This window comes from Dendropsophus ebraccatus, chromosome 4 (genome assembly GCF_027789765.1).
Source record: "Dendropsophus ebraccatus isolate aDenEbr1 chromosome 4, aDenEbr1.pat, whole genome shotgun sequence".
Lineage (NCBI taxonomy): Eukaryota > Metazoa > Chordata > Amphibia > Anura > Hylidae > Dendropsophus > Dendropsophus ebraccatus.
In genome coordinates this window covers 147,975,003-147,989,392 of record NC_091457.1, presented here as the reverse complement: position 1 = coordinate 147,989,392, position 14,390 = coordinate 147,975,003, and the positions used below count along the sequence as shown (strand labels likewise).

General features: G+C 45.7%; 1 protein-coding gene across 1 annotated transcript in view; it reads left to right on the top strand.

The window, feature by feature from the left end:
* The first annotated feature begins 2,501 nt into the window (after nucleotides 1-2,501).
* The window catches only part of ATF6 (activating transcription factor 6), an 82,858-nt gene continuing 70,969 nt past the window's right edge, over nucleotides 2,502-14,390 (top strand). Inside the window, 3 exon segments of the mRNA XM_069967413.1 lie at nucleotides 2,502-2,708; nucleotides 8,678-8,754; nucleotides 9,760-9,847. Coding sequence (XP_069823514.1) covers nucleotides 2,615-2,708; nucleotides 8,678-8,754; nucleotides 9,760-9,847 — 259 coding nt within the window. The 5' untranslated portion in view covers nucleotides 2,502-2,614.

Below are 14,390 nucleotides of genomic sequence, written 5' to 3'. Positions count from 1 at the left end.
TTATCTATCCATGCTGTATATAGTCAGTCAACTGTCAATCAGCAGCTGGAGGGCGGGGAAGGGGTGTGACAAGAATCCTATTCTCCTGCATATTAGGAGAACAGCTGAGCAGAATGATGGCAGTAATACTGTACATCGATCTGTTAAACATCTCTGTCACTAGTTTACGCTGCCCTCATTTAAGTTGGAATAAACCTAGTGACGGATTCCCTTTATAGGGGAACTCCACATAAGGAAAATTTCTTTTCTATTAAAAGTACATTAAAAGTTATATAGATGTGTCTATATAATGTATTATCATATCTGTGCAGTTCTGCCACAGTGGTAGCTGATAGAAATCCAGGAAGTGAAAGAAAAATGGCCTCTGTGCCAATCCACATTGTTTCCTGCTCCCTCTGCTTTCCCCCCCCTAGGAGACAAATATTCCATGCCTCTGTCTCACATTGTGTGTGTTTGCTGAGCACAGGATGATGATGCAGACAGGGGGCAGGGCGTGATGTCACAGGAGGCGGGGATGGATCCCCCAATCCCCTGAGTGATTCACCATCTCTGACCGGCCAGAAGCAGCTGCTGCAAGGACTGTTGACTGTGATGAACAGCTGAGGGAAAGCATTGCATTCTGGAACCAGTACTGCATTCTGGGAACTGCTCAACCAGGAAGTACAGAAGCACAATACAGAAGAACCCCCCCCCCCGACCCCCAAAAACAAATGGATTTTTTGGTGGCTTCAAAACTGGGATAGGTAGGTAAATAATGCGTAATGCTTTTGCAAAAGTTTCATTTTTTTTTTTTACCTCTACCTGGAGTTAGGCTTTAACGACTTCTGTATTAAATCACCTTGCTAGTAATTAAAGGGTTAATCACTGTGTTTACCTGTGGTCACCATGGCAACCGTGCACTGTGAGAACAACCGCTTATGTCATATAGAAAGTTCCATAAAAGAGACACGCTGCCTGAATCAGCGCCATCTTGGAAGTGCCCGAAGAATGAACCTGCTTATTCTTTGGGCAGACAGCGGAATCTGGCAAACAATAGAATGAAGCCTATGGGAGCAGTTGAGATGTGTGAGCGGCCTCTAGCGGGTGCGAACTGCAGAATCCACGGTGGGTGTTCTGTCAGGATTCCGTAGTGTGCACATAACCTTAAACCTCCAGGTAGAAGTTAAAAAAAATGAAACTTCTGCAGAAGCATAACACATTACTTACCTGTCTATCCCAGTTTTGAAACTACCAAAAATCCATTTGTTTGGGATTTTTTTGCTTTCCCTCAGCTGATCATCACAGTCCCCCACCCACACAATTAGTAAAATCAGTGCAGCAACTGCTTCTGGCCGGTCAGAGATGGTGAATCAGTCAGGGGATTGGGTGATCCATCCCCGCCTCCTGTGACATCACGCCCTGCCCCCTGTCTGCATCATCAGCCTGTGCTCAGCAAACACACACAATGTGAGACAGAGACATGGAATATTTGTCTTCTAAGGTTGGATAGCAGTAGGAGCAGGAGACAATGTGAATTGGCACAGAGGCCATTTTTCTTCACTTCCTGGATTTCTCTCAGCTACCAGTGTGGCAGAACCGTACAAATATGGTAATACATTGTATAGACACATCTATATAACTTTTAATGTACTTTTAATAGAAAACAAGTTTTTCTTATCCAGAGTTCCCCTTTAAGAGGTGGACCTGGATCTGTAAGGGAGAAGAGATACTTTCAACTAGCCATCAATAAGGTGACAGATATGGCAGCCAGATCTCTCTATTTTATTTATTATGAATCAGATAAAATGTACAAATTCTTAGCCCAGGGGAGGGGCAACTCTCCAGCCATGGTTCTCTCCCTGTTTCCTCCACAGAGGGTTTTTTCTGGCCGAATGCCGGAGAGTGACTCTTTGTGAGTGGGAGGGGTCCGACATTTTTGGTGTCATGTGATTTTAAATAAAATTGTGACCTTTTAACACCTGATTACAACATGTCCTGACTTTATTTTTTGTACTTTTGTTTTATTCATTTTGCTTAGTAGTCGGGGATCCATCACATATTGCATACATGTCATAAAGCCAGACATCTGCACACCACCACCACCACCACCTGCAGTGATGCCATTTATACAGGATAGAGCAATGGATGTTTACATCTTGAGAAGTTTCTCTTTCTTGCCCATAGCAACCAATATTACTACCGCTGGTTGCTATGGACAAGAAAGAGAATTTTATAAACTTTATCAATCTCCCACAGTGCTATTCCCTGGCGTCAGCTGCTGGGAAGAGGAGCCTTAGGCCCTGCAGCTGCTGCAAAACTACAACTCTCATCATGCCTGGGGAGTTGTAATTTTGCAGTAACCTTTCCCGATCCGTGGTTATATAACAAGATGCTACACAACAGGAGCCAGTGGAGAAGACAGGCCAATCAGAGAAGCCGGGTGCACTAAGCTCCGCCCACACAGTGACGTCTCCCTACCGCAGCACGTTGGATCACCTGTGAAGGAGATTCTTTGGCGCATGCGCACTGTCTCTTCCTGTTTTGTCCGCGTACACTTCCCGTAGTTTCGTCATTTTGTGTTGCTTGGAGAAGACAGACGTGTATCTAATAGTAGCCAGTGCGGAAATAGCGAGACATGACAACCGAGGTCCAGAGCAGGATGCTTAGCGGGGTCCAGGGCCCCGGGCCGGGCGGTGGCGGTGCCCCGCCATTGGACGGACTAGACTGGGGTGAGTATAGGTGTCAGCAACGGTGTTACTATGGGAGGGCAGCGGTGTCTGTCAGTGTAGTGTGAGGTGATACCTGCCTCATTGTGGCTGCTGGCTGTAATATACATGTGACTGTATGGATAGTGAACTGTTATAGCGTGACGTCATCATAAGCCATAGCATGAGCTGTCATGATGTCACTGTATGACGTCACGTCTGGGATATGAACATTATCTCATGATATTCTGTGTCTGGAGATGGTAGAATGTGTTTTATATGAGAAATCTCGCTATTGTGGGCTCTAAGGGGCACCAGGAGGGTGATTTAAAGGGGTTGTCCAGCGAAAATCTTTTTCTTTCAAGTCAACTGGTGGCAGAAAGTTATATAGATTTGTAATTTACTTCTATTAAAAAAATCTCAAGTCTTCCCATACTTATCAGCTGCTGTATGTCCTGCAGGAAATGTTGTTATTTTCAGTCTGACACAGTGCTCTCTGCTGACATCTCTGGCCGAGACAGGAACTTTGTCTCGGTTTTCTATGAATCCCCATAGAAAACCTCTCCTCCTCTGGACAGTTCCTGTCTTGGCCAGAGATGTCAGCAGAGAGCACTGTGTCTGACTGAAAATAAAACATTTCCTGCAGGACATACAGCAGCTGATGAGTATGGGAAGATTTAAGATTTTTTAATAGAAGTAAATTACAAGTCTATATAACTTTCTGACACCAGTTGACTTAAAAGGAAAATATTTTTGCTGAGTCCTATCGCTCTGTATGGTGCGTGTGGTCTAAAGGGGCTAGAAAACATGTTCGCTTTCTTTTATAAATAGCGCCATTCTTGCCCTCAGTTTGTCTGTGGTATTGCAGCTCAGCTTCACTAAAATCAATGGAATTGTAATACCATGCACAACCTGATCACAGGTGTGGTGCTGTTTTGTAAGAAGACACCCATGATTTTCTATAGAAAATCTTAAAGGGCTTATCCAGCGAAAAACTTTTTCTTTCAGATCAATTGGTATCAAAAAGTTTTATATAGATTTGTAATTTACATCCATTTAAAAAATCTGAAGTCTTCCTATACTTATTAGCTCCTGTATGTCCTGCAGGAAATGTTTTTTTTTTTTTCAGTCTGACACAGTGCTCTCTGCTGACATCTCTGGCCGAGACAGGAACTTTGTCTCAGTTTTCTATGAATCCCCATAGAAAACCTCTCCTCCTCTGGACAGTTCCTGTCTCGACCAGAGATGTCAGCAGAGAGCACTGTGTCAGACTGAAAATAAAACGGCATTTCCTGCAGGACATACAGCAGCTAAGTAGTATGGGAAGACTTGAGATTTTTTAATAGAAGTAAATTACACATCTATATAACTTTCTGCCACCAGTTGATTTGAAAGAAAAAGATTTTCGCTGGACAACACCTTTAACCTGTATGGAAGTTAAAAACATGGCCCTGTTTTGTAGAGACAGCCCCACTCTTGTCTCCAGTTTGGGTGCAGGTTTTGTAGCTCAGTTCCATTGAAGTGAATGGAGCTTAATTGCCAACCACACCTGACCTGGAGACAAGAGCGGTGCTATCTCTGGAAGAAAGTGGCCATGTTTTTGTAGCGCTGGATAACCCCTTTACGAAAAATAGTATAACATCAGCTTTGACTGTTTTTAAAGGGGTTATCCAGCGCTACAAAAACATGGCCACTTTCCCCCTACTGTCTCCAGATTGGATGGGGTTTTGAAGCTCAGTTCCATTGAAGTTAATGGAGCTTAATTGCAAACCACACCTGAACTGAAGACGAGAGGGGGAGAAGTGGCCATGTTTTTGTAGCGCTTGATAACCCCTTTAACTTTCCAGCCACCTCCAGCGGCCCTGAATGGGCAACCTTCAGGTGTATGAGGGGAGGGGGAGCTGTCTATCATATGTGCCGCTATTTTTTGGCACCCTGCTGTATACCGATGAAGTGAAAAAAACTCTGAAAAAGCTGCTTACAGATGGCTGACCTCTTCCTTTAAGTGAAAGTTCTGGTTTGATTAGAAAGTTTACCTCCTTCTAAAGGAGACACAATTTGCACCATAGAGTGTGGCCTTAAAGGGGAACTCTGGGGGGATTTTTTTTTTTCAAGTCAACTGGTACCAGAAAGGTATACAGATTTTGTCAATTACATGACAAGCCTTCCAGTACTTATAAGCTGGACTTAAAGGGGTACTCCGGCAAAAATATTTTTCTTTCAAATCAACTGGTTTCAGAAAGTTATATAGACTTGTAATGTACTTTTATTGAAAAATCTCAAGACTTCCCATACTTATCAGCTGCTGTATATCCTGCAGGAAGTGGTGTATTCTTTCCAGTCTGACACAGTGCTCTCTGCTGCCACCTCTGTCCATGTCAGGAACTGTCCAGAGCAGTGGCAAATCCCCATAGAAAACCTTTCCTGCTCTGGACAGTTCCTGACATGGACAGAGGTGGCAGCAAAGAACACTTGTGTCAGACAGGAAGGAATACACCACATCCTGCAGGATATACAGCAGCTGATAAGTATGGGAAGTCTTGAGATTTTTCAATAAAAGTACATTACAAGTCTATATAACTTTCTGAAACCAGTTGATTTGAAAGAAAAATATTTTTGCCGGAGTACCCCTTTAAGTCCACATACAACACCTGTGCCGTTAGACTCTAGACATAGCTCTAGATGAAGTGGGTGTGTATATTAGTTATACGTATGTGTGTGTTGCCTTTAATATCGATGACTCATTTGTTTTCAAGCTTTGTCTTTTTATATATGACTGGTATATACGGTACATTAGGTCAATTATCTGCGCTTGAGTGAGTCATACCGGTAATTCTGGCCTCAGCCATTCATACTATGGTAAATGTCTGTCTGTGACCATTCTAATTTAACCCTTAATGCCCCATGACCTTCTATTATGTAAGAGGAGCGTGGTCATCCAACTGAAACCCCAAATGAAGACGTCCAGGTCAGCTATAATGGTGCTTTTCTTACCCACTGCCAGCCAGCACCATCTTCACAGAAACTCACAGACTTCATATTACCGTATTCAGTGTGCAGATAAGATTTTCTAGCATGACATGTGAAGGGAGGAGGGGTTACTGATGCTCTGGTTCTATGTAATCAGAGAGGAATGAAACAACAGCTGTAGCACCACAAAGAACGGGTCACCCTTGGCTCTTACCTGCTGCTCTTAAAGGGGTTATCCAGCGCTACAAAAACATGGCCACTTTTCCCCCTCTCTTGTCTCCAGTTCAGGTGTGGTTTGCAGTTAAGCTCCATTTACTTCAATGGAACTGAGTTTGAAAGCCCACCCAATCTGGAGACAAGAGAGGGGGGGAAGTGGCCATGTTTTTGTAGCACTTGATAACCCCTTTAAGTAACTCATAGAGGGGATTACAATGAAGAGCAGTTCTGTGTACATACATTAGTAGGAAGACAGCTGCCCAGAACTTTATGGTCAGTGTTGAGAGGAAAGCTTTGATCTACCTTTCAGGGACAGTGTTGTGTGGAGAGGGCTCGCCTAGTATGCACACACTCCAGTCTCTCTTGTCATTCTCAGGAAAGTCTGGAGAAATAAGAGAGGAGCCATACACAACAGATGGTTGTAAAGTCTAGCCAAGAATTGTATGGTGTGTACAGTTCGCTTTAGAACTTAGGCTTGGTTCACACTGCGTTCCATTGCACTGCGTTCACACTGCAATCCATTTAAAGGGAACCTGTCACCTGGGGTGAAGGCCGCCCGACCCCCCGCTAAAACTCCGGATACTTACCCCATCTCGCCAAGTCCCGCTCCTGGAGCCGGTCCCAGGACAGAGATATCCTTGTTGGAAGTCGAGATTTCCTGATAATGAGCAGTGAATGAGAGAGGGGAGGGACGGAGGGGTGCTTGGGGAAAGGCTTTTTGAATGCAGATAATGGCATATTTGCCTAATAAACACAGTTACACAGTTTCTTAAAATCGCCTGGACTATTGATTTCTGGAAAAAAACTAACAAAACCTGTGACACTTTAAGGTCATGGGTATAAGGGCCCTATTACAAAGGGTGGTCTAGCAGATCAGAGCTCCCTTACTTAGAGAGTCAGGCTTTTTAATTTGGTCTGTCTTGTAGATCAGGGCTGTTCAAATGTTTGTTTTCTGGCCTCATCAGGTGCGATCCATGTTGATGCTGGGGCCTCACCAAAAAACACTTACTACTGCGCAGTGCCAGGTACTGCCATGTAGTGCGTATTATATCTCAAGAGCAGTGCAAAATCGGCGCCATAGTGCAGAATTAAATACTGCTCCACCTGCAAACCAACGCTGCAGTGCGGAAATAAGTACTTCTCTACCAGTGACAAACCAAAAGCACAGTGCAGAAAAAAAAAATCTCCATCTGTAGTAACCCAACACCACACTTTAATTATACATACTGCTTCACCTATATAATCCAACACCACACCGCACCAACAAATACTGCTCCACCTGGATAACCCAACACCACACTGCACCAATACACACTGCTCCACCTGTATAACCCAACACCACACTGCACCAATATAAACTGCTCCACCTGTATAACCCAACATCACACTGCACCATTAAATACTGCTCCACCTGTATAACCCAACATCACACTGCACCAATATACACTGCTCCACCTGTATAACCCAACATCACACTGCACCATTAAATACTGCTCCGTTTGTATAACCCAACATCACACTGCACCAATAAATACTGCTCCCTTTGTATAACCCAACACCACACTGCACCAATAAATACTGCTCCCTTTGTATAACCCAACACCACACTGCACCAATAAATACTGCTCCACCTGTATAATCCAACACCACACTGCACCAATAAATACTGCTCCACCTGTATAACCCAACATCACACTGCACCAATATACACTGCTCCACCTGTATAACCCAACATCACACTGCACCAATAAATACTGCTCCACCTGTGTAACCCAACTTCACACTGCACCAATAAATACTGCTCCACCTGTATAACCCAACACCACACTGCACCAATAAATACTGCTCCACCTGTATAACCCAACACCACACTGCACCATTAAATACTGCTCCACCTGTATAACCCAACATCACACTGCACAAATACACACTGCTCCACCTGTATAACCCAACTTCACACTGCGCAAATACACACTGCTCCACCTGTATAGGGGCGGGTTCAGACCATGGAATTCCTGTGGATAAATTCCGCCGAATTCCGTTGCCTGTACGCGCTCATGGCCACGCGCCTCTCCGCCCGTGCCATACAGACAATTCTATGCATGGGCGGATTCCGCATTCTGTCGAAAAGGCGAATAGAGGAAATAGCCAGCCCATAGAATGGTGTCTATGGAGCCGACGGAAAGGCGCGCAGCCGTAAGCGCGTTCTAGCGGCGGAATTTATCAGCAAGAATTCTGTAGTCTGCATCCGCCCTAACCCAGCACCACAGTGCAGTCCTCCTGTCTCCATAACCCACCCCGTTTACTCACCTGGCAGTTTTTCCATAGACTGGCAGACACACACACACAGGCAGACCGACACACATACAAATACACACAGCAGCACTGGCTTGTTTCCTCATCTATTTGTGGCAGCTACTCTCTCTTCTCCTTGCCCCATCCCCACACACCACTTATACATTACCCTGAAGGGGGTTCTTAAAGGCGATATCAATCATTAAAAAACATGGCCACATTCTTCCAGAGGCAACACAACTTTTATCTCCAGTTCAGGTGTGGTTTACAATTAAGCTCCAATTACTTCAATGAAAAAGTTGCAAAACCTGTCTCTGGAAGAAATTGGCCATGTTTTTCTCTGCTTTGAAGCCCCTGCTGTGTACTGATGTGGGGCACGAGCAGGGACCCCGCTCCTCACCAGAATGTGAGCTGCGCCTCACAGTTTGGGGAGCGTTGTTGTAGATCACAGTGGCGGTATGTTCTATTGCTGATGTTAATAGGTGTGTTTTATGTTTTTATTTATCTAATAGATTCTTCATTGTTTGATGAACTCAGCAACTTAGTGGACGTCGATGATTTGTTTGAAGGTGGGAGGTGCGAAGCTTATGTAAGTATAGTGTGGTTTGTTTCCATTCCCTCATTCTTTCATACATTGTTGTGTTTTGTTCTTGATGTAACAAAATTGCAAGTCAAAGTAGTTTCCCCTTGATCAACCCCTTCAAGACAGAGCCCTTTGATGCACAAAAGTCCGGGTCAAATCAATGCAATGTTCCTTCCCGCCTTCTAAGAGCCATAGCGCTTTTATTTTTCCACCTCCAGGGCTGGTCAGGGTGAGACTCCTGCGATCTTTAGCACTGGGACCTTAAGCCCCTATTCCACGGGTCGTTTAAAGGAGCAATATCGTTCGTATTCGGACGATATCGGCCGCTACGAACGATATTCGTCCCGTGGAATAGAGTGCAACGATCAGCCGACATCGTTCATGTCGGCTGATCGTTGCAGTCGCTTGTTTTTCAACATGTTGAAAAACAAGCGACTGATATAGCAGCGATCTGCTGCCGTCGCTCCGTTGAATAGGAGCATCGGCAGCAGACGCTGCTATATCCTATGGGCTGCCCGGACGATCAGCGATCCCCGGGCAGCCCCCCCGCAGCTCCCCGCCGCCCCCTCCCGCACTCACCCGCTCGCTGCAGCCGCGTTGAATAGCGGCGTCAGCGAGCGGGGAACGAGGAGCAAACGAGCGCTAATAGCGCTCGTTTGCTCCTCCGAACGACTCGTGGAATAGGGGCATTAGTCTCCTATCAGAATGGAGCAGCAGTCATGCAAACCAGTGCTCCTCTGCTCCCCTGTTGGAACTAACTGAGCTCTGTACTGGGAGGCCAGAACACAAATAACCTTTATTGTATGGGGCCATTTCATTTCCAAAACTGTGGTAAAATCCATACAATGATTCACGCAACACAAATATTGTTCGGGCTTATTCATACAATAAGTGAACCTGCTGTGGCACAACCTTCTGTGACACAAGGGCTTGTTAATTACCATGGCCCGAACCTACGGTGGTTGAATAGTATCTGCTCACACGTGATGATGGTATTTCTTCTATTTGCAGGAAACCAATTTTGATGATCTTGATTTTTCAATGGATCTGATGTCCTGGAATTCTTATCCATGGGGCGGTCCTGATCAGCAATTTCTCGGTATGTAGGACAGAGTCATCTTGGCTCTTGGGATTTTTACTCCTATTCCATGTTTACTGTATATAACAAGTTCCTTTTTTCCCCCCACAGAGTAGCTTAAATGAACCATGTCCACAGGATAGGTCATCAGTCACTGATCAGCTGTTCAGCACCCACACTACACAGTGAATGGAGCCAGAAGCAGTTGCCTCCTTTCAATGTATAGTGGCTGGGAATGGTTACCGGAGCTGAGCTGCTCGTGGCCACTAGAGATGATCGAACAGCACTGATCAGGTTTGTACGAACTCAAACCATCGTATTTGACTCCCGCAGTCTTCCTTTTCCGTGGGGAAGGTGGAGACCGCCCGAGTCCCTCCTGGAAAACAGGAATGCAACCTGTGGCTCAGGCTGTATTCCTATTTTCCAGGCGAGACTCGGGCTGTCTTCACCTTCCGCATGGAACGGGAAGACTGCGGGATACCGATACCAATTGTTCGAGTTTGTACAAACCTGAACATCAGCGCTGTTCAATCATCTCTAGTGGCCACCACTACACAGTGAACAGAAACTTCCACTCTAGTTCAATGTGCAGTGTAGACACTGAAAATTTAATCAGTGGGGGTGTCTGCTGTCCGCCCCCCGCTATCAGGGACTGATGTGCTATCCTAGGGATAGCTCATCTGTTACCTGTACATTATAATAGCATGAGCCTAATGCATACAGCATGAAAACGGCCCACAACATGTCTAGCATCCCATGTTAGTCTATGGGTGTCACAGTCCCATTTATGCATTTTATGTATACTTTAAAATGTCACTGTAAACATAGAAAACTCTTGACGTCTCGATCGGTCCGTTTGAGTGTTTATACTCGGTCCAATTGAGAGAACAAGCCGGGAGATGATGCTAAGTGCAGTCCTCTCCCTGCTCTGTGTCAAGTGATTAGTCAGGCTCATAATGTAAGTCTATGGAGCCCGACTGATTATGCTGACACAGCGAGGAGCGGACGTGCTGCAGCTCGTTCTGACAATCGGTACGGGTCTGAACACTCTGACCCGGACTGGTCAAAACTTTTGACTGGTTTCTGACATGTCAAAAGTTTTCTATTATGACAGTGAACAAAACACAGTAATCACTGAACTCAAGGAGAACAGCGAAAAAAATTCCAATGAAGTACTCAATCAAGAGTCTCCACTGATGCCCCCAAAAATTTAAATATGCAAAACAAGAGTCCGTGGAGCCTCAGTTACGAGTCTCAAAACACGGGATAGCCAGATATCTCTAGCCTGTTGCCAACGGGGTGCCTCCATGATGGGGAGAGCACCACACCACCCTGATAAATAACCCCTTAAGTCCCACTCGGTTGCGAGTATTGGAACATAGACAGGGAAACAACAGGGTGGCCCCTTTTGTCAATGTCTAACTCAAGGTGCGAGTATTGCAATCATGACAAGGGCTTGCAAAGGCAGGTTTCCACCCACAGACAGCCGTTTCGGGGTTTTTGCCCCTCGTCAGTGTGGGGTAGGATTCTGGCTAGTTGGGGCAATGAAAAATCAACCAACAAAACACAGTAATCACTGAACTCAAGGAGAACAGCGAAAAAAATTCCAATGAAGTACTCAATCAAGAGTCTCCACTGATGCCCCCAAAAATTTAAATATGCAAAACAAGAGTCCGTGGAGCCTCAGTTACGAGTCTCAAAACACGGGATAGCCAGATATCTCTAGCCTGTTGCCAACGGGGTGCCTCCATGATGGGGAGAGCACCACACCACCCTGATAAATAACCCCTTAAGTCCCACTCGGTTGCGAGTATTGGAACATAGACAGGGAAACAACAGGGTGGCCCCTTTTGTCAATGTCTAACTCAAGGTGCGAGTATTGCAATCATGACAAGGGCTTGCAAAGGCAGGTTTCCACCCACAGACAGCCGTTTCGGGGTTTTTGCCCCTCGTCAGTGTGGGGTAGGATTCTGGCTAGTTGGGGCAATGAAAAATCAACCAACAAAACACAGTAATCACTGAACTCAAGGAGAACAGCGAAAAAAATTCCAATGAAGTACTCAATCAAGAGTCTCCACTGATGCCCCCAAAAATTTAAATATGCAAAACAAGAGTCCGTGGAGCCTCAGTTACGAGTCTCAAAACACGGGATAGCCAGATATCTCTAGCCTGTTGCCAACGGGGTGCCTCCATGATGGGGAGAGCACCACACCACCCTGATAAATAACCCCTTAAGTCCCACTCGGTTGCGAGTATTGGAACATAGACAGGGAAACAACAGGGTGGCCCCTTTTGTCAATGTCTAACTCAAGGTGCGAGTATTGCAATCATGACAAGGGCTTGCAAAGGCAGGTTTCCACCCACAGACAGCCGTTTCGGGGTTTTTGCCCCTCGTCAGTGTGGGGTAGGATTCTGGCTAGTTGGGGCAATGAAAAATCAACCAACAAAACACAGTAATCACTGAACTCAAGGAGAACAGCGAAAAAAATTCCAATGAAGTACTCAATCAAGAGTCTCCACTGATGCCCCCAAAAATTTAAATATGCAAAACAAGAGTCCGTGGGCCTCAGTTACGAGTCTCAAAACACGGGATAGCCAGATATCTCTAGCCTGTTGCCAACGGGGTGCCTCCATGATGGGGAGAGCACCACACCACCCTGATAAATAACCCCTTAAGTCCCACTCGGTTGCGAGTATTGGAACATAGACAGGGAAACAACAGGGTGGCCCCTTTTGTCAATGTCTAACTCAAGGTGCGAGTATTGCAATCATGACAAGGGCTTGCAAAGGCAGGTTTCCACCCACAGACAGCCGTTTCGGGGTTTTTGCCCCTCGTCAGTGTGGGGTAGGATTCTGGCTAGTTGGGGCAATGAAAAATCAACCAACAAAACACAGTAATCACTGAACTCAAGGAGAACAGCGAAAAAAATTCCAATGAAGTACTCAATCAAGAGTCTCCACTGATGCCCCCAAAAATTTAAATATGCAAAACAAGAGTCCGTGGAGCCTCAGTTACGAGTCTCAAAACACGGGATAGCCAGATATCTCTAGCCTGTTGCCAAAAGGGGCCACCCTGTTGTTTCCCTGTCTATGTTCCAATACTCGCAACCGAGTGGGACTTAAGGGGTTATTTATCAGGGTGGTGTGGTGCTCTCCCCATCATGGAGGCACCCCGTTGGCAACAGGCTAGAGATATCTGGCTATCCCGTGTTTTGAGACTCGTAACTGAGGCTCCACGGACTCTTGTTTTGCATATTTAAATTTTTGGGGGCCTCAGTGGAGACTCTTGATTGAGTACTTCATTGGAATTTTTTTCGCTGTTCTCCTTGAGTTCAGTGATTACTGTGTTTTGTTGGTTGATTTTTCATTGCCCCAACTAGCCAGAATCCTACCCCACACTGACGAGGGGCAAAAACCCCGAAACGGCTGTCTGTGGGTGGAAACCTGCCTTTGCAAGCCCTTGTCATGATTGCAATACTCGCACCTTGAGTTAGACATTGACAAAAGGGGCCACCCTGTTGTTTCCCTGTCTATGTTCCAATACTCGCAACCGAGTGGGACTTAAGGGGTTATTTATCAGGGTGGTGTGGTGCTCTCCCCATCATGGAGGCACCCCGTTGGCAACAGGCTAGAGATATCTGGCTATCCCGTGTTTTGAGACTCGTAACTGAGGCTCCACGGACTCTTGTTTTGCATATTTAAATTTTTGGGGGCATCAGTGGAGACTCTTGATTGAGTACTTCATTGGAATTTTTTTCGCTGTTCTCCTTGAGTTCAGTGATTACTGTGTTTTGTTGGTTGATTTTTCATTGCCCCAACTAGCCAGAATCCTACCCCACACTGACGAGGGGCAAAAAACCCCGAAACGGCTGTCTGTGGGTGGAAACCTGCCTTTGCAAGCCCTTGTCATGATTGCAATACTCGCACCTTGAGTTAGACATTGACAAAAGGGGCCACCCTGTTGTTTCCCTGTCTATGTTCCAATACTCGCAACCGAGTGGGACTTAAGGGGTTATTTATCAGGGTGGTGTGGTGCTCTCCCCATCATGGAGGCACCCCGTTGGCAACAGGCTAGAGATATCTGGCTATCCCGTGTTTTGAGACTCGTAACTGAGGCTCCACGGACTCTTGTTTTGCATATTATGACAGTGACACTTAAAGGCAAACAATCAATAGGTTAGAAGCATATAACTTGCTGATATGTCCCTATAGAGCGCAGGGTGCGAAGGATAAAGGTAATTTTCTTAACCTAATACTATGCGCCCTTATTAAGTTCTTTGTAGTGTATTAGATGTTTAAATGAGTCAGTGGTGCAATGGTTGCAGGCCTTTCACCCTCAGTGCAATGATCCGCCCTGGCCGGCCTGCTCCTTCTAATGAATATTCATTTGCGCTCTACAGTGATAAGCACCAGAGTGACGTCACTGCAGAGTGCCACCTAAATATGCATTAGAAGTGGTAGGGCGGATCAGTGTCCTGAGGGTGTCCGCCACCCATGCTTCATATTGCCTCATTTACATATCAATTACACTACACTGTAATTGGAGACTGCGCTAAGGATCAAG